Source organism: Salvelinus fontinalis, chromosome 40 (assembly GCF_029448725.1).
Source record: "Salvelinus fontinalis isolate EN_2023a chromosome 40, ASM2944872v1, whole genome shotgun sequence".
In the NCBI taxonomy this organism is placed as follows: domain Eukaryota; kingdom Metazoa; phylum Chordata; class Actinopteri; order Salmoniformes; family Salmonidae; genus Salvelinus; species Salvelinus fontinalis.
Genome location: NC_074704.1, coordinates 16,692,860 through 16,712,543, shown reverse-complemented (window position 1 = coordinate 16,712,543; position 19,684 = coordinate 16,692,860). Strand labels below are relative to the sequence as shown.

At 44.0% G+C, this 19,684-nt stretch overlaps 1 protein-coding gene and 1 long non-coding RNA gene across 2 annotated transcripts in view; one reads left to right on the top strand and one right to left on the bottom strand.

Annotated features, from left to right (window-relative positions):
• The window catches only part of LOC129839420 (uncharacterized), a 59,475-nt gene that overhangs the window by 32,054 nt on the left and 7,737 nt on the right, over nt 1-19,684 (top strand). The window lies entirely within an intron of this gene.
• LOC129839418 (neuronal vesicle trafficking-associated protein 1-like) lies at nt 6,873-13,425 on the bottom strand. Its single transcript, XM_055906855.1, has 5 exons — nt 13,271-13,425; nt 11,005-11,152; nt 10,449-10,568; nt 10,125-10,238; nt 6,873-8,487 (listed from the first exon to the last, which is right to left on the bottom strand). The coding sequence occupies exons 2-5, from the start codon at nt 11,131-11,133 to the stop codon at nt 8,239-8,241; spliced, it is 612 nt and encodes a 203-aa protein (XP_055762830.1). The 5' UTR covers nt 11,134-11,152; nt 13,271-13,425; the 3' UTR covers nt 6,873-8,238.

Here is a 19,684-nt window from a genome sequence, read left to right as displayed (position 1 = left end):
TGTGTGTGGGGTTTTATTTTTCAATTTGTTTTATTTCCCCTTTATTTAACCAGGTAAGCTAGTTGAGAACAAGTTCTCATTTACAACTGCAACCTGGCAGTACGTCTGTCTGTCTGCGCAATTCCAATGACCACCCCTCTATTGCCATAGCTTCCAAGGTCAGATACACCCATAAATATCTATTGTATTTTTATTTGATGTGATACTATACATTTTACGGCTGTCGTTACTCTAAGAATCGACTCCAGCATTCCAGCGCATTATCTTATAACCAAAACCAGAAACCTGGGAATACCAGACCAAATCCATAGGGACACTCTCATCATCTTCACTAAATGATGGGAGAATTACTTATGATCTACTGTGAGCATCATCCATGGAATAGATGAGGGAGGCAAGCAGTGAAATTCAACTTTCCCCCAATAAGCAAAAGGCACGGACTTTGAACTCCTGAGTCCTGAGCTATTCAATGCTACCGCAGCGCTGTAGCTTCTTCTCGTCAGTTCTAACCCAATCCTGGTAGGGTTCTGTGGCAGGATACGGTCTGGTCCGCTCGGCAGGTAAACACGCAGTGCCCCTCCGTGGCCCCTCCTGGGGTCCCACACCATGGTGTATTTCTGGCGGTCCCAGCAGGGACTTACCGGGCCCGCCGCTCACAGAGGGGTGCTCTGCTGAATCAAAGAGCCTTAGGACCCCTCCGAAGTCCTCGGGGGTCCTCAGAGATGACTTTCATTATGGGTAAATAGAGTCCCCTTGTATTACCTGACTGGAGACCGTGTTTGTTTATACAGATCAGATCAGACAGCTTGTTTTAATGTGGATAGTAAGCCTTCTTAAAGCCTGAACATAAACCTGGGGTTTGATGTCAAAGATCTAGATAGCCTAGAGAGCTCCATTAAATATGCTCTGTTTGATGTGGTAGATATATAACATAGATCTTCGCCTATGAAATATGGTTGCTGCGGTTGATGTTATCTGTCTATAGGGCTACATTGAAATAGTTTGTTCTGTTTATCTATAACTTATAGAGCTGTCTTGCTATATTAAATATGGTTCCTGTGTGGTTCCTTTGATTGTATAGTTCTAGATGTCCCATAGAGCTCCATTAAATATGTCGGGTTTATTTGATGTCATAGTTCTAGACAGCCTATCAAGCTATCTTCTATTTGCTTCTATTTGATTACATATGTTTGATACATGTGTTTATAGATCTCTATAGCCTTCTGTGCTACATCCATAATATTAGATATGTTTATGTATAATCTGTTACAGTAGAGGTTGTCTTCACCTGAGGAGGGTTGCTAATAGTCTAACAGCCCTATCGAATTTCTGCTGCATCACACTTTTATTGTTCACCAACGAGTAAAACGTCTGCCGGGATGTAAGTCGATAATTTATCCCGTATTACCGCTAAAGCTCGCCAAGTCGTGGAATCAATAGATCAACATTAATCATGTCATGGCCTTCCCCTCAACCAAACTATCCAAACCCGACTGAAGCCCCATTCATTCCTGTTTGCCATGCAGCTCCGCAGGCTGATAATGGGCAAAGCAAAACACAGATTAAAGCCAATTTGGATGGTTGGGGCTTGAAGCTTTGCAGACGCAGGCAGGCAGCCCATGGTTGGGCTGACCTAACTGGGGGTTCATTCTGCTCTTCTCTCTCTCTGTCTCTCTCTCTTTCTTTCTCTCTCTCTCTTTCTCGTCTGAGAGAGAGAGAGTCTGTGGCTTCACCGAGTTGGTGGAGACCGCAGGACCTAAATCAAACCAGCCTGTGTGTGTGTGTATGAGAGAAAGAAAGAGTGTGTGTGTGTCTCAGCTTCTCCCTGAGATGCCATTGGTAATGGGAGCCAACTCCTCTCCATTCTACCTCCATTTGTCTCATTAGCCTATTAGTCCAAAGCTTAATCACAGGATGTCGTAAAATGATTTGGTCTATGACTAATGATAATATTTCTACTCCAAAATGAACGGAACAAAAGCAAAATGTGGGTTTTTGTTGTCGTCTTTGATGCTTTGATGCCATGTATGGGCCGCAGCTTTGGGCCTATCGAGCTACCTCTCCGTAGGTCTAGATAATTGCTTACACGCCAGACGTCGTGGCATTAGGGTATCTCACGGCAGGATATCAAACTAATGAGTCATTTCATGGCTGTTGAGTCATTTTAAAGGGCAGCCATCTTGTTGATCCGACTGCGAGTTAGACGACTGAAATGAATCTATTCTCTCTCATTGTAGCTCCTGACTGTAAACAACCAGGTTAAAAGGAGGGAGTCTCTGGTCTGAAATCTGTCCTACTACTTACAAAAATGACATACGTATTGTGCTACATACTATTTAGTACGTACTGTTTAGTAAAAATGTATTCAGTGAGGAACAAATATCACCATACTAGACTCAGCTGTACTGACATTGCCTCATCTGATGCTCAATTGTGTCGTTTCCCGCCATTCGTTAATTTTGAGACAGCAGCCTTATCTCATTATCAGATGATTATCAGCTGCTGTCAAACACGCCTGGATCTGAAAAGACGATTCTCTTCCTCAATAGCATGCAGCCAATTCTACTAGATGAAAACAAGTGGTGCAGTGGTCTAAGGCACTGCGTCTCAGTGCAAGAGGCGTTACTACAGTCTCTGGTTTGACTCCAGGCTGTATCACATCCGGCTGTGATTGGGAGTCCTATAGGGCGGCGCACAATTGGCCAAGCGTCGTCCGGGTTAGGCTGTCAACAATAGGAATTGTTCTAAACTGACTTGGTAAAATAATAAAAGGCGAAATTAGTATGACATCCTGGTGTTTAAAGCATACTCAATTTTCCAAATTTCACATACTATAAAATGTTCTATTTTCGGGTATTGGGACATGGCCAATGACTTCAAGGTACTTTCAAATATATCGTATATCACAATGAGTTAAATCAAATGTCACCATCAAAACTTGTCTGTGATGAAATACAGGTGTACTGAGAACACTGTCTGTCACTATAAGTCAAAGGTCAAATTGAATATATCAGGAAGAGAATGCAGCGAGAGAACTCTGGGTCGTTTGTAGTTACCACAGCCACAAATGGCTAAACCCTGCCTATTTCAACCCTTTCTCTTCTTAAAATCTTATTTTAAACCTAACCCTGACCTTAATCCTAACAACATTGCTAACCTCATGCCTAACCCTAACCCTAACCCTAACCTTAAATCAAGTCCAAAAAGCTCATTTTTGACTTCATGATTTTGTATAATATAGCAATTGTTGACTTTGTGGCTGTGGCAACTAGTGACAACCAGAACTCTGCCTGAGTGAATTCCTCTCCGCAACCCCTGGATACAACCCCTAGGGGGCAACGTACCTCCTAAACTCCCACTGTAACACTACATCTATGTCTGAATGAAATGGCAACCGATATCCTATGTAGTGCACTGCTTTGGACCAGGGCCCATAGGCCCTAACTCATTTCAGATCCCAAATTACAGAAGTTTACTCCTCCTCATTATGTCATTGTACCCTCTTTATTTTCTTCAACTAGATAACAATATTGTGGAAATAAACCGTTGTGATAAGTTATGATAAAGTCCCCTTGATACCACCATAGAAGACCAAGACACAGTGATCGTTCTGCATGTATAGTGTTTCTATCATCAAAGCCAGGTCGGTATGGGGAGGGTGTGTGTGTGTGTGTGTGTGAGTGTGTGTGTGTGTGTGTGTGTGTGTGTGTGTGTGTGTGTGTGTGTGTGTGTGTGTGTGTGTGTGTGTGTGTGTGTGTGTGGAGGATATGTCGTTGCACTGACTCTGGTTAAGGAGACATTCCCATCTGGCGCCAGTGTAGAGAGAACCCACTGTGACACACAACAACACATACAGACACAGGGCGAACCCCGATCCCGCCCCCCCCCCGAGACTGAGCTGCCTCTCGTCTGCTCTCCTGTCCAAAGTCTCTCTCTCCTCTCTCCTGTCCACTGTCTCTCTCTCCTCTCCTGTCCACTGTCTCTCTCTCTCCTCTCCTGTCCACTGTCTCTCTCTCTCTCTCTCCTCTCCTGTCCACTGTCTCTCTCTCCCCTCTCCTGTCCACTGTCTCTCTCTCTCTCCTCTCCTGTCCACTGTCTCTCTCTCTCTTCTCTCCTGTCCACTGTCTCTCTCTCTCCTCTCCTGTCCACTGTCTCTCTCTCTCTTCTCTCCTGTCCACTGTCTCTCTCTCTCCTCTCCTGTCCACTGTCTCTCTCTCCTGTCCTGTCCACTGTCTCTCTCCCCTCTCCTGTCCACTGTCTCTCTCTCTCCTCTCCTGTCCACTGTCTCTCTCTCCTCTCCTCTCCACTGTCTCTCTAACCTCTCCTGTCCACTGTCTCTCTCTCCCCTCTCCTTTCCACTGTCTCTCTCTCATCTCCTGTCCACTGTCTCTCTCTCCTCTCCTCTCCACTGTCTCTCTCTCCTCTCCTCTCCACTGTCTCTCTCTCCTCTCCTCTCCACTGTCTCTCTCTCCTCTCCTCTCCACTGTCTCTCTCTCCTCTCCTCTCCTCTCCACTGTCTCTCTCTCCTCTCCTCTGTCTCTCTCTCCTCTCCTCTCCACTGTCTCTCTCCCCTCTCCTCTCCACTGTCTCTCTCTCCCCTCTCCTTTCCACTGTCTCTCTCTCCTCTCCTCTCCACTGTCTCTCTCTCCTCTCCTGTCCACCGTCTCTCTCTCCTCTCCTCTCTACCGTCTCTCTCCCCTCTCCTGTCCACTGTCTCTCCTCTCTACTGTCTCTCTCCCCTCTCCTGTCCACTGTCTCTCTCCTCTCTACTGTCTCTCTCCCCTCTCCTGTCCACTGTCTCTCTCCTCTCTACTGTCTCTCTCCCCTCTCCTGTTCACTCTCTCTCTCCTCTCTACTGTCTCTCTCCTGTCCACTGTCTCTCTCCTCTCTTCCTTATTTATCTCTCTCCTCTCTTCTTTATTTATCTCTCTCCTCTCTTCTTTATTTATCTCTCTCCTCTCTTCTTTATTTATCTTTCTCCTCTCCTCTCTACTGTCTCTCTCCCCTCTCCTGTCCACTGTCTCTCTCCTCTCTTCCTTATTTATCTCTCTCCTCTCTTCTTTATTTATCTCTCTCCTCTCTTCTTTATTTATCTTTCTCCTCTCCTCTCTACTGTCTCTCTCCCCTCTCCTGTCCACTGTCTCTCTCCCCTCTCCTGTCCACTGTCTCTCTCCCCTCTCCTGTCCACTGTCTCTCTCCCCTCTCCTGTCCACTGTCTCTCTCCCCTCTCCTGTCCACTGTCTCTCTCCTCTCTTCCTTATTTATCTCTCTCCTCTCTTCTTTATTTATCTCTCTCCTCTCTTCTTTATTTATCTCTCTCCTCTCTTCTTTATTTATCTTTCTCCTCTCCTCTCTACTGTCTCTCTCCCCTCTCCTGTCCACTGTCTCTCTCCCCTCTCCTGTCCACTGTCTCTCTCCTCTCTCCTGTCCACTGTCTCTCTCCCCTCTCCTGTCCACTGTCTCTCTCCCCTCTCCTGTCCACTGTCTCTCTCCCCTCTCCTGTCCACTGTCTCTCTCCTCCCTTCCTTATTTATCTCTCTCCTCTCTTCTTTATTTATCTCTCTCCTCTCTTCTTTATTTATCTCTCTCTATCTCCCTCCTTTCTTATCCTTGTTTTGGGCTCTGTCTTCCTTCTCTCCTACCTCTCCAACTTTCTCACTTTTTTCATACTTTTTTTTTACATACTTAAAATCACACCTCCCTACTTATCAGCAGCTAAGAGAGAGAGTAATCACCTAGCCAAATAAAACATGAAACAGAACAATGAAAAGAGAGAGAGAAAACATTAGTTACATCACTCCAAGTCCCCCTCTCTCTCACATTCTCCTCCGTTATTTGTGACATCAGAAAAACCCCAGAGGAATTTGATTATGGCGAACGTTATACACTAAATGAGCATAAATAACTTTTGGCAATGACTCCTCGCAATCTACTGGGGAATGTGGAGCCTCCAAACAGTCAGAACAAATTAAAAGCCAACCTGCTATTTTACTGTGGAGATCTGTTGATGTTGTAAAGCGAGGGTAACAGGACTGGAGGCCTTTACGTGACTACCCAGCAGATTTTATTTGATTTTCCCCCAGCCCCAAATCCAAGCCTTCTTGGCATAAGATGCTATGCTTTGACTAAGCATGGGGTCTGGAAATGGCCTATTAAATACTTTTTAACACTTTATGTTGTTCCATGCCCTAGGCCAAGCGGACAAAGTTTGTCACTCAGCAACTGCATGTGGAGGGGGAGAGAAAAAACTCCCATCACAGTCTAAACTGGGCGTAATGTCAATTTCATTAACAAGCGTGGCTGGGGACACACACACACACATGCAGTAGGTGCATGTGCACATAGGCGTCCTCAAACACACACATGAGCCTGCCCATACACACACACAGTGGAGACAGGACGTGCACACATAAAACACACATAAATCCACACACATCTCCGGGCTTAGTGCAATGGTGTGAAAATATGTGAGTGTAAATGAGATGCAGACAGCCTCACAGCAGAGTCCCTGACAGAAATAGAGAGTGAGAGAGTGATAGCTAGAGAGCAAGAGCGAGAGAGCGAGAGAGCAAGAGCGAGAGAGCAAGAGAGCAAGAGAGAGCAAGAGAGAGAGAGAGAGAGAGAGAGAGAGAGAGAGAGAGAGAGAGAGAGAGAGAGAGAGAGAGAGAGAGAGAGAGAGAGAGAGAGAGAGAGAGAGAGAGAGAGAGAGAGAGAGAGAGAGAGAGAGAGAGAGAGAGAGAGAGAGAGAGAGAGAGAGAGGATATGGCTCAGCTCTGAATAGCTAAGCTGAGGTTTGAAGAAAAGAAGCAAGTCATGTTTAGCATTCTGTGCATACCAGTCATCTCTGAATAATGGACAGTGAAATAACGGACTCCTTTTGGTTCTCCCTTTATTTATTTTTAGGACTGAAATAAAGTGTACTTTTACTTGCTTTTGTTCTTTTTTAAAGTTAACAGAAAGAATTTGGAAATTCCAGGTAAATAGATACTGAAACTGTACAAATAGAGCATTGCTATTGTGCATTGAAAGTACATACAAGCAGTAATAAAGCCAACTCAACAAGTCCCAGATTATGAATGAGAAAGCTTAACACTTTATTGATGACATCAGAGCAGATGGGTCTGACATAAATGTTTGGCACTCAGAACAGAACAAGGTTTATTACCGCTGGTGGTGACATAATGACAGTATCACATTCATATTTACAATCTGATCCATGGTGAAAATACTGCCAGTTGTTATGATGAATTAGGATTAATGCAAACTTGATGTGAATTGAATTGCATTTTATTCACTATTTAAAAAATCCCAAAAGAAATCCTTCTAGCTTTTCACCCAAATCAAACAAATGTCAAATAAATTGCTTAAGAAAAAAAATGAAGCTCTTAAGAAATAGGTAATTAAATAAATACTAGAAAACACAAAGATACAGATAATCTAGGTAGTTATTGTTCTGTTAAAATATGAATTCTGAAACATGAATCCCACCTGTACAGCTGCTAGTCTACTACATTCAAAATCATCTGAATTGAAATGACATCAACCCATTTGACTATCTTCCACCCGAAAATATACAAGTTCCTCGTACCCAATTGTACCAAAGTCCTCATACACAAATTGTTCATAGTTGCTGGGAAATCTACTGAGAAAAAAAGGCATGATAAATACGGTTTTTACAATCAGGTTTCTAAATGAATGTGGGCTGTGTGCTTCCTGAATAGAACAAAACGTTTTATTTCAGTACTGTGAATGTAAAAATCTACAAAAAACATGTCTAGTTCCATCTAAATGTAAAAACACTAAACCTTGTCAGACCACATTACTAATTATACTCTCAAAACATGTTAGTCTGATAAGGACAATCTAGTGAGAATTTCAGGGAATCTTGTTATGTTCAGTTCTCCAACGCTTCTCACACGCACATCTCTCACCTCTCTCTCTCTCTCTCTTTCTCGCTCGCACAGGCACACACATAACACAAGGCGGTGGTCCTCACTGATAACGTCATAGGGAGATACATTTTTACTGCAAATGAGTCACGTTCGCTGCCACCTAAACAGACATTTGGAGCGTTACCCACAATACCTCATAGTCAACTCCACCAAGTAAACAACACTTCCCCCCCCCCATCTCCATCTCCATCCCCTCTTCCTAACTCTTCCTTTTGGAAATCCCATATTCCCTTCTACCTTTATCACCCCTTCCTAAACCCTTTCCCTCTGGAAATCCCTCCATCCCTCACTCCTTCGAACGACTTTCCTCCTCTTTGGCCCTCTCGGCTTGCTTCAGGGCGTTGATGACGGGGAACCATGGTGACGGGGGCAGCTCGGGGATGATGCCGCCGGCGGCGGTCCTCTTGTCCTGGTTGAGGTGACCCAGGGCGGTGTAGAGACTGCTGGAGCGGGGGGACACGCCTGGGTCCTCCTGCTGCTGCTGCTCTGTGTAGTACCAGGGCTCCAGGACTGCTGCTGGGGTGCAGTGCTTGTGCTGCATGGGGAAGAGGAGAGAGGATGGTTGTTGTCAATTTTATTATTTACTTCAGGATGTGAAGAACTTTCCATTTTAAAATCACTTCCTGAATTGAGTGAATAGAAAGTGATCCCCAACCCTGTAAGAGACAGGAGCCAGAAGGCAGAAGCGTCAGTGAAGAGGGTGTGCAAAGTGATGATGTATGATACTGTTGCCTCTATTTATGGTTAGGGACAGCAGGGATTCTGGTCATCATAATGGGTTGTGGTAGGACTCGGCAAATGATGAGTGCAAGTCACATGTTACTGCCTTACCCTTCACTGAAACTACTTATTACAAGTGAGTCATACAGCGTCTTATTCCACAGCGTGGGCGAGCATGAGTAAGGTTCTTTCAGGGAAATCATTTTTCATATTCAGACTTAGATGTGCTAGCTTCGTCTCATTAGATATGACACCTGAGTTGCCATCCTTAGATAAATGAAAGGTACTCCAACTCCAATTTGCGAAGCTCTGACAGGAGAAGCTGAGGGAAATCCAAGGCTTCTTGACAGACTACCTGACCTCCCACCAGTATTGTGGGAAATGACCTCTCACAAGAACCCTGGCTGCCTACGCTCTGCTAAACAGAAGACAACGCCACGACACCCTCCGTTTGACTCTCCTATTTCCTGCCCCTTTTCATGTCTCCAACAACACATCAGCCGTGGAAAAACGCTGCGAGCTACACTGTACCCGTCTACATCAAAAGCCTTTGCCGGGAAGGCCCCGTTGCCCATCTCCCTCATCTCGTCTTCAGCCTTTAATCACAGTTTAGTCACGCTCAGCCTTAATGAAAGGCCCCTCTCTGATTCACGGGCGTCCTAATCTACTGCCTGACCAAAAAGCCTTGCCTCCCTCTCGCTCTTTCAAGACAGGGGGCCTTTATAGAGAGTAACAGGCGGGGAGCGTTGCCTGAGCACACGATGCCTGGGAGGTGTCCTAAGGAGACAATGAGTTTATGTTCCCAGAGTGAAGAGACAGAAAGAGTGGGAGAGAATCCCTTAGAAGTCTCTGGTGGGAAAATATGTTGTCAAGTACTAGATGTTGTATGAGTACTAGATGAGGTGTACAGTAAGTACGGACTATAGGAGAGGGTGTATTAGTAAGTCATTGGGACTGGATGATAATTATGTTTGTGAAGGCGATTATAAGAACTTAAATAATAGTCCTCTGTTGGTCTCTGTGAGAGAACGCTAGTGAAACAACCTCTGCTTCTTGTCTGTGATTTTAATGAATGTAACCCCGAGTGGCGCAGCGGTCTAAGGTACTGCATCTCAGTGCTAGAGGCGTCACTACAGACACCCTGGTTTGATTCCAGGCTGTGTCACAACCAGCTGTGATCGGGAGTCCAATAGGGCGGCGCACAATTGGCCCAGCGTCGTCCAGATTTGGCCGGTGTAGGCTGTCATTGTAAATAAGAATTTGTTCTTGACTTGCCTAGTTAAAAAAAGGTTAAATAAAAAATCTATAAAAACCTCTAGGACTGTCTGACTGGGATAGGAGGCAGTGTGTGTTTATGTGTGTGTGTGATGATGATGCTTTCAGTAGTCTACCTTGCCCTCGGGATGTAAGCCGTTCGGATAGAAGGTGTGTGTGTGTGTTAGCGATGCCTACCTTGAGAACGAAGCCCTCTGGGCAGGTAAGTTGATCGTACCACAGAGCCTTGTACATGACCAGCAGGACAAGACAAGCCAGGAACCCAAAGGTGATGAGGATCAAACCTGTGAGCTGGAACACACACACACACACACACACACACACACACACACACACACACACACACACACACACACACACACACACACACACACACACACACACACACACACACACACACACACACACACACACACACACACACACACACACGACCATGAATATCACCATTCCCAGTAGTACTTCAGTAAACATACTACTGGCCCCTAGATAAGACTTTACCTTGACCTTCTCTGATACCTCGTCGTACAGTTTTAGATTCAGCTTCTTGATTCCCGGCACGTAGAACTTCTTCTTTTTCTTCTGCTGCAGCTGATACTCTGTTGTGGTCTTCACGATTACCTGAGGATGAACAGCGGCATGGCACACAGAGCTCTCCGAGTCAGATCGCTGGGTTGGAACTGGGCTGCTGCCTTAAATAGAACTGTAAGGGGTGTGTGTGTGTGTGTGTGTGTGTGTGTGTGTGTGTGTGTGTGTGTGTGTGTGTGTGTGTGATCTACTATGTAATCTAAGAGGCTCTGAGATAGTGTGGGGTGATGCCACAGCACTCTGAATCATTGGGATAACAGGGAGGCTGGGTCAAGGCACAGTACAGGGACCAATGGCAGGCTCAGAAACGATGTAGGCTTGACGTGTGTCCAGACGTGTAGTGTAATGTAATATACAGACAGGATGTACTGAACATGTTTAATAATTGCTGCGTGCACCCCCCCCCCCCCCCCCCCCCCCCGCACGCACGCACGCACACACACACACACACACACACACACATTGTTACCTTGTCTAAGTATGGCTGTTTCAGCTGGTTCACCTCCAGAGGGGTGATGAGGGGGATGTTATCAAAGCCATCATCCATAGACTGTTCTTTATCCAGCTTCTCAGCCAGGTTACTGCCCAGCTTCACCATGTCTGCCTGCCTGAACGATCTGAATGGGGAAAGAAGAGGATCAGATGCTGGGTAACACAGCTCTGTTGGGTTCAAGCTACTTCTCAATGACTGTCTGTCTGGACGATTTGGATCGCAATACAAACAGTGCTGAACGATTAGATGCTGGGTAACGCAACTCGGTTTGGCTTTACTATGCAGCGGGTACGGTACTTGGTAATGCAGCTTGGTTTTATTCCACTTCGTTGCTCCCTGTTTCCTTGTGTGGCTGAAGTTGAAGACGATGTTAAAACGATAGTGGTGATGATGATGATGATGATGATGATGATGATGATGATGATGATGATGATGATGATGATGATGGCGAGAGCTTCATTCAAATGGCTGCCATTTTATGCCCGACTGTCTTCGTCCTGCACTATCTGGGAGGTTTGTGTCAAACCAGGTGTCATCGTCATTATGTCCGTTTCCACAAGTAGGCCTACAGTATCTCTTTCAGTCGGCAATGTGCATAGAGTTTATTATGTCCATACTGGCTGTAATTCCAAGGTGAGTCATGTAAAGACGTTGCGTGGGCTACACACAGGAACACACGCTGTGTGTTTGCTTCATATCCTATGTGTGTGTTGGTCTAACTGTGCTGTTCCCCCTCCTCCTCGATCAGCGCACCATCTGAATGTGGAACACAAGGTGAGAAAGCCACTGAGCTCGTTGACGCCGTGTGAAACGCAACACCCCCTTCTCTGTAGCTCGCCATCCTGTGCCGCTGTGAGAATGACTCATAATGATGATGCTAACAAGGGGGCAAAGATCAGCTTCTCGCAGGTTCAATCATACAGACAGGTACAGGCAGAAACACAGACGAGCACGAAAACATACACACAAACACACACTCTCTCTCTCTCTGTCACTCACACACACACACACACACACACACACACACACACACACACACACACACACACACACACACACACACACACTTCCTCCAGGTTCCATTAACCTAGCTATTGTTGCACTGTGGAGTGAGTGGGTGGCTATAATGGCTAATGTAGTTGTCTGTACAAAACTACAGCCCACCATCTTCAGACTGTAGATTGCAGCCTGCTGTAGGAGGGAGTTGTGGGTGCCATGGTGATTCCGATGACTGATTGATGCTATATCAGAATGAGCTGTCAAATCTGTTCCCTCATCAGCAAGGAATGAAACAAGGTTTAGATGAATGTGGATGGCATTATAACCAGACAAACAGTATAGTTTCCTTAATCTTTTCTAATCATATTTTTGGTCAATATTTTCTGAATATTTTGATTGGGAAGTACAATAAGGAGGTGATGTGAATTAATGCTTTATAAATGCTAAAACCACATAACACAACATAAAACATAGTCTTACAAATCAAAAAAAATATAATGATTCTATAAACTAATAGTATCTAGGCCTGTTAACTTTTTTCTTCAGGTTTCACTAATCAGGCATCTGATCTCAACTTGCTGCATTGAAAAAGCTGCGTTTGCTGCAGCAGAGATTCTACTAATAAGCACAACGGCCAGGTAGCAAACATCCCGAAAACAAACAGGACAGAGAAATGGCATAAACATGACTGGTGAAACTCATCTCACATCACACGTCATGTGGTAACATACGTTTCGATAAGCACCATACATAACCTATAACCTCATGTCATGGCACAGACTGCGCGAGATGCACTTTGCATAGGCTGCAAGGGCAATGGATTTCAAGAAGAACTTGACATTCAAGAATTCGTTATGAAGGCTAATTTGAACACCGATACATTGTCGCAAATGACAATGTCATCTTTGACATTGTTTAGACCATTGTGAATTTTAGCTTACTCCTTTCACGCATTCGATTAATATCGAGAGGGCTCTCAACCGTATCGATATGCTTGAAATATACAGCCATTATTGATACTCAAATAGACACAAAGACATAAGCAACCAATGTCGTTTTCACATCAGGCAATGTTTTTGTTGTTGTGATAATCGAATCATGTAATTTGCGATGTAGACTATAGGATACCGTAGGCTACGGATTTATTCACGTAAGCGCAAGCAGCTGTATCAATAAAATTGCCCACACAAACGATGACAATAAATTCCACATAGGCTATAACAAAGGGAGAAAAATGACTTACTGCGTACGAGGATGACGATCGGTAGGGTTGCGTCGCGGATGTTTACGGGTAAAGCAGAGAATGGTGAATACCGTTCGGTTACCGTGGTGATGTCTGATTCACAGCAGGATTGCGCATGTAATTCGGTGCTGGTTGCATCCTCCAGAGGAAATTGGAGCCTCTATGATGCGCCTCATATTAAATGTGTCTGGAGATGTTGGGAATAATAAAGCAAAGGGAAATAATATTTTACACATTAACTCTGATATGTTACTGTAAAGGTGAACGTTTTTAGATGGGTAGGCCTATAATAAAAAAATCAAAGGTCAGGCTGTATTGTCCCAACATAGCACTGTCCATATGCCTACTGTATGCCACACACAGTCAGATCAACAGTTTTACACATGTTGACGCAGTTTATTTACTTCTCACATGAGTAAAATGTATTAGCCTACTATATTGAATTCCACAAAATGTTCTATGCACATTTAATAACTACAAAGTATTGTATATATTGACTTTGAGACCGAATTGGTGTGGTATACCCGAAATCAGTTTGTGATATTCATATAGATATGTCATGCAATATTTGTTGAAAAACAATATCTAGGCCTACAGATGAAATAAAACCATTAATATGTATGATTGAGTAAATCATTCAACCATTCAATCATTGACAATAATGTTTTAATGAAAATGTAAATGAATATGCTTTTTTAATCCAATCAAACACTACCTGCACCAAACTTGCTCATATTTAAATGACATAGTCCCTAGTTCCTCAAAGACTGACATAAACGAAAGTGACTTGTTGTGAACCACAATGGCCACAATGTGACATGCAGCAGCTGCTGCAGCTGATGGGGCCTGTCTATGGGATGGCTCTGTGATTCATCAGTGCCTCTAATTATGCCTTTCAATAGAGGTGACGAGGTGATGCAGAAGCCAAACAAATGAAAAAGGGAAAACACGTTCTGTGTGTCTGTGTGTGTGTGTGTGTGTGTGCGTGCGTGTGTGTAAGAGAGCGAGTGAGAGAGAATGTGTGCGTTTCAGAGAGAGAATGTGTTTGTGTGTGTGTGTGTGTGTGTGTGTGTGAAAGAGTGTCTGTTGTGTGTGTGTGTGAGAGCATCTGTTGTGTGTGTGTGTGTGTGTGTTTGTAAGAGAGAGTGAGCGAAAATATGTGTGTATCAGAGTGTGTGTGTGAGAGAGAGAATGAGTGTGTGTATCAGAAAGAGTGTGTGTTTTATGTGTGAGAGTTTGTGTGTGTGACAGAGAGGGTGTCTGTTGTATGCGTGTGAGATAATTTGTTCGTGTGTGTCAGAGAGTGTGTGTCAGAGAGTGTGTGTATGTGTGTTTGTGTGTGTGTGAGAGAGAGAGAGAGTGTGTCTCTGAGAGGTTAAGCGAGCAAAGGAGAAACAGACAGAGAGCGAGAGAAAGAAAGAGGGGATGAAAGAAAGACTGATGGCCTACAAAAAGAGTAGGATGCAGGAGCCAGGCCTGTCTGCCCAGTTAAAAAACCCTATTCTCTCCGCGAGGACCCCTGCTACTCCGTCTTTGGTTATGCCTGATTCTATGAATTCATCATGCCTTTAGTACACTGTGAGGGACTGTGAGGGACTGCCTGACTAAAATACACCGTTCGCCCCCCTTTTGGAGCCTTTTGTCCCCCCCCTGCATACCCTTCAATTGGACCTACATTTATTATTTTGACCTTTGCTTTGCGGGGGTGGGACATCAAAGCAGACCCTCTATTTCTTCCTCTTTAGGGGGAGGGTCGTGTCATCCTCACAGTGTGAGAGGCAGACTGTTCTGTTCTGTCTCCTCGGGTTTTGTTGTTCACTGGGAGATGGAGAGAGAGAGACCCTGAGAGAACATAATGAAAATGAGAATCAATTAGGTTATGGTCTTTAGAGTTAGAAGGGAAGAAGGGAGAGGGGGAGAGTGTGTGTGTGTGTGTGTGTGTGTGTGTGTGTGTTTGTGTGAGAGAGAACACGAGAGTGAATGAGATTCAGTGTGTGTGTGTGTGCGTGTGTGTATAGAAGGGTGTTCTGCATTAAGAACTACACATGAAGTACAGACGGAGAGTGTCACCAGTGAAGTACTGGTGGGAAAATATAGCATAGAAGTGGAAAAGGTGAATTCTATACATTCCATGGAGGTTTACATTGTATCAGTATCAATAGAATACATCATGTATTTAGTATTGCAATAAAAAACAGGACACACGTAAGAGATTCAGCTATTAGAATAAAATATGCACAAATACAGTCTTTATAAAAGTGATACAACATAAGATGGCCAAGGATTCCATAAGCTTGTGTTATAACCGGTTATATCGTTTTTTATAATACATTCAAAAAGGTAACCTGATTAGTGTTACCTGTTATTAAGTGATTACTGTTAGTGATTTTTCACAGTTATGTCACATAATGATGTCAAAAGGATTTTATTTGTATACCATATGCAGGATTCTGAGACATGCAGTGTTTGAATCAAGTCATGCTTTCTGATGGATAGGTGTTGAATACTGACTTGTATCACGGGCGGTAACTGAATGGGTTAGCCCGAAATAACTGTTAATGCGAAATGATTAACAATACTGCCACCTAGTGACAAATCCCTTCAATACTATTACAGTGCTGTGCCTAGTATAGCGTACTATTTATTACACAAGGTGTATAGCTCACTAAGCAATTTGAACATGCTAGGTAAGAATGCACTTCTGTGAATGCGGTTTGTTTTATAAACTCTAAGAGCTTTCATGATGTTTGTTATTTAACAACCAATTTTTTATTTACTTTTTTTTTTATCCAGGCATGTCAGTTAAGAACACATTCTTATTTACAATGACAGCCTAGGAACAGTGGATAACTGCTTTGTTCAGGGGCAGAACGACAGATTTCTACCTTGTCAGCTCGGGGATTCGATCCACCAACCTTTCAGGTTACTGGCCCAACTCTCTAACCGCTAGGCTACCTGCCGCTGCAAGACTACCTGCCGTCACTAGGCTACCTGCCGCCGCAAGGCTACCTGCCGTCGCTAGGCTACCTGCCGTCACTAGGCTACCACGTCTTGGAAAAACTGAAATTCACTTCTCTTCAGCATGGGAATAAAAATTACAATGCAAAAATGGTAATAAAAAAAACCTTTCTAATCTTGTACTGGAATCATAATTAATCTCCCGATTTGACTGCATTGAAATGACCATGAAATATGACTAACTCTCTCATGTATCTACAGACGCTCTACACTATTGACAGTGTTATTATCCTGGTTACCAACAGATGGCACCACAGTGACAGTCAATAGAGCCTTCAGTTCAGTTCTGTAGGTTCACCAACTTGGTTAGAAATAATGCATTAAATGGTGATTAACTATTCAATAGATCGTGATGATAAGGTCAAACAAGTGTTATGTCCTGTATGAGCCTGTTTATTATGAAACCTAACTTTAGCCTGGTCTCAGATCTGTGTGTGCCCAATTACTGTAGAAAAGACCTTCAAATCAAATCAAATCGTATTAGTAACATGCGCCGAATACAACAGGTGGAGGTGTACAACACCTTACAGTGAAATGCTTACTTACGAGCCCCTAACCAACAATGCAGTTTTAAAAAGTATGGATAAGAATAAGAAATAAAAGTAACATGTAATTAAAGAGCAGCAGTAAAATAACAATAGCGAGATTATATACAGGGGGGGTACCGATACAGAGTGAACATGGGGGGGCACCGGTTAGTTGAGGTAGTATGTACATGTAGGTAGAGTTATTAAAGTGACCATGCATAGATGACAACAGAGTAGCAGCGGTGTAAAAGGGGGGGGGGGGGGGGGGGACAATGCAAATAGTCTGGGTAGCCATTTGACTAGAAGTTCAGGAGTCTTATGGCTTGGGGGTAGAAGCTGTTTAGGAGCCTCTTGGACCTAGACTTGGCGCTCCGGTGCCGCTTGCCGTGCGGTAGCAGAGAGAACAGTCAATGACTAGGGTGGCTGGAGTCTTTGACCATTTGTAGGGCCTTCCTCTGACACCGCCTGGTATGAGGTCCTGGATGGCAGGAAGCTTGGTTCCAGTGATTCAACATGACTCGGTTAAATCACGTACACAGCATGATGACTTGGCTGGCATCAGTACATACTGTCTAGTACAGGGACCAGGTTTATAGAACTAGGCTTCTTACCGGTGACTGTTTCTCTAGACTACAAGTGGAATTCAGGAGGAACTCTGAGCACCACCCTCCCTCTGGGCTATTAGATCATTTCACTTTAGACTGTGTTATCCTGTCTGGCTATTACCCGTGTGACCAACAGCTAGCCTGTTATCCTATTAGTATCCATCAGGAGTCACTATTCCTGACCTGGCCTTAATCCACATGTCTATATCTGGCCCTGGTAATGAGGAAAAGGGCCTTTAAAATAGGACCACATTAGGATGCTATTGCTGGTACACATGTTAAGTATAACCTTGCTTAGAGAGGGGTTACCAACGTGTCACTGTCACCCTATGCTGTAAGGGGATTGATTGGAAAAAATAAACAGAAAATCTAATGTAACTAGCTAGGCTACTATAAACAAAAAGAAGTAGCATTGTCATTTAGCATCTGTCATGTACCTGAATTTGCTGTATTTTGCTAGACTGGTTTATTAATTCATTTTTTGGTTTGAAAAAACTTTTGATTCCAGAGGGTAGCATATTATATGATTAATAAAAACACTTGTGGTCCTTGACTTCAGGGCAGCATGTTGCAATTGATCTCTGAGATTTGATGAATTTAGATTAAGGTCACAGTCTGTCTTTGAATTCATGAATCTGTCTTGATTACCAGGAGCCCATTAGCCCTGTTAGTCAGTGAGGGAGTGTTGTAAGCTGTGACAATGGGGGTGTTGAACGATTTGCAATTAAAGGTCAATTGATTTTTACATTTAAAAAAAATTGAACCTTTATGTAACTAGGCAAGCCAGTTAAGCACAAATTCTTATATACAATGACAGTTTACCCCGGCCAAACCCTAACACGGACGACGCTGGGCCAATTGTGGGCCTCCCTATGGGACTCCCAATCACAGCTGGTTGTGATACAGCCTGGAATCGAACCAATGTCTCTAGCATTGAGATGCAGAGTTTAGACTGCTGCACCACTCGGGAGCCGCAGTGGAAGGGTGAACTGTAACACTGTTTCCAATTGAATTATTACTACAGTGCATTCGGAAAGTATTCAGATCCCTTGACTTTTCCCCACATTTTGTTACGTTACAGCCTTATTCTAAAATTGATTAAATTAATGTTTTTCCACATCAATCAACACACAATACCCCATAATGACAAAGCAAAAACAGGTTTTTAGAAATGTTTGCAAATGTAATACAAATAAAAAACAGAAATACCTTATTTACATAATTATTCAAACCCTTTGATATGAGACTTGAAATTGAGCTCAGGTGCGTCCTGTTTCCATTGATTATCCTTGAGATGTTTTGGCAACTTCATTGGAGTCCACCTGTGGTAAATTCAATTGATTGGACATGATTTGGAAAGGCACATGCCTGTCTATTTAAGGTCCCACCGTTGACAATGCATGTCAGAGCAAAAACCAAGCCATGAAGTCGAAAGAATTGTCTGTAGAGCTCCGAACACAGGATTGTGTTGAGGCACAGATCTGGGGAAGGGTACCAAAACATTTCTGCAGCATTGAATGTCCCCAAGAACACAGTGGCCTCCGTCATTCTTAAATTGAAAACGTTTGGAACCACCAAGACTCTTCCTAGAGCTGGCTGCCCGGACAAATGGAGCAATCGGAGGAGAAGGGCCTTGATCAGGGAGGTGACAAAGAACCCGATGGTCACTCTGACAGAGCTCTAGAATTCCTCTGTGGAGATGGGAGAACCTTCCAGAATGACAACCATCTCTGCAGCACTCCACCAATCAAGCCTTTGTGGTAGAGTTGCCAGACGAAAGCCACTCCTCAGTAAAAGTTACATGATAGCCCACTTGGAGTTTGCCAAAAGGCACCTTAAAGACCATGAGAAACAAAATGATCTGGTCTGATGAAACCAAGATTGAACTCTTTGGACTGAATGCCAAGCGTTACATTTGGAGGAAACCTGGCACCATCCTTACGGTGAAATATGGTGGTGGCAGCATCATGCGGTGATGTTTTTCAGCGGCAGCGACTGGGAGACTAATCAGGATCGAGGGAAAGATGAACGGAGCAAAGTACAGAGAGATCCTTGATGAAAACCTACTCCAGCGCGCTCAAGACCTCAGACTGGGACGAAGGTTCACCTTCCAACAGGACAACGACCCTAAGCATACAACCAAGACAATGCAGGAGTGGTTTCAGGACAAGTCTCTGAATGTCCTTGAGTGGACCAGCCAGAGCCCAGACTAGAAGCCGAACGAACATCTCTGGAAAGACCTGCAAATCGCTGTGCAGTGACGC

Bases quoted from the DNA above. Each gene is read 5' to 3' on its own strand.
- LOC129839418 (XM_055906855.1), bottom strand. From the start codon at position 11,133: ATGGTGAAGCTGGGCAGTAACCTGGCTGAGAAGCTGGATAAAGAACAG. The intron at 10,569-11,004 runs GTAACAATGTGT...GTTCATCCTCAG, and splicing joins AACAGCCATACTTAGACAAG to GTAATCGTGAAGACCACAAC. The intron at 8,488-10,124 runs GTAGGCATCGCT...TTCCCCATGCAG, and splicing joins CAGAGGGCTTCGTTCTCAAG to CACAAGCACTGCACCCCAGC.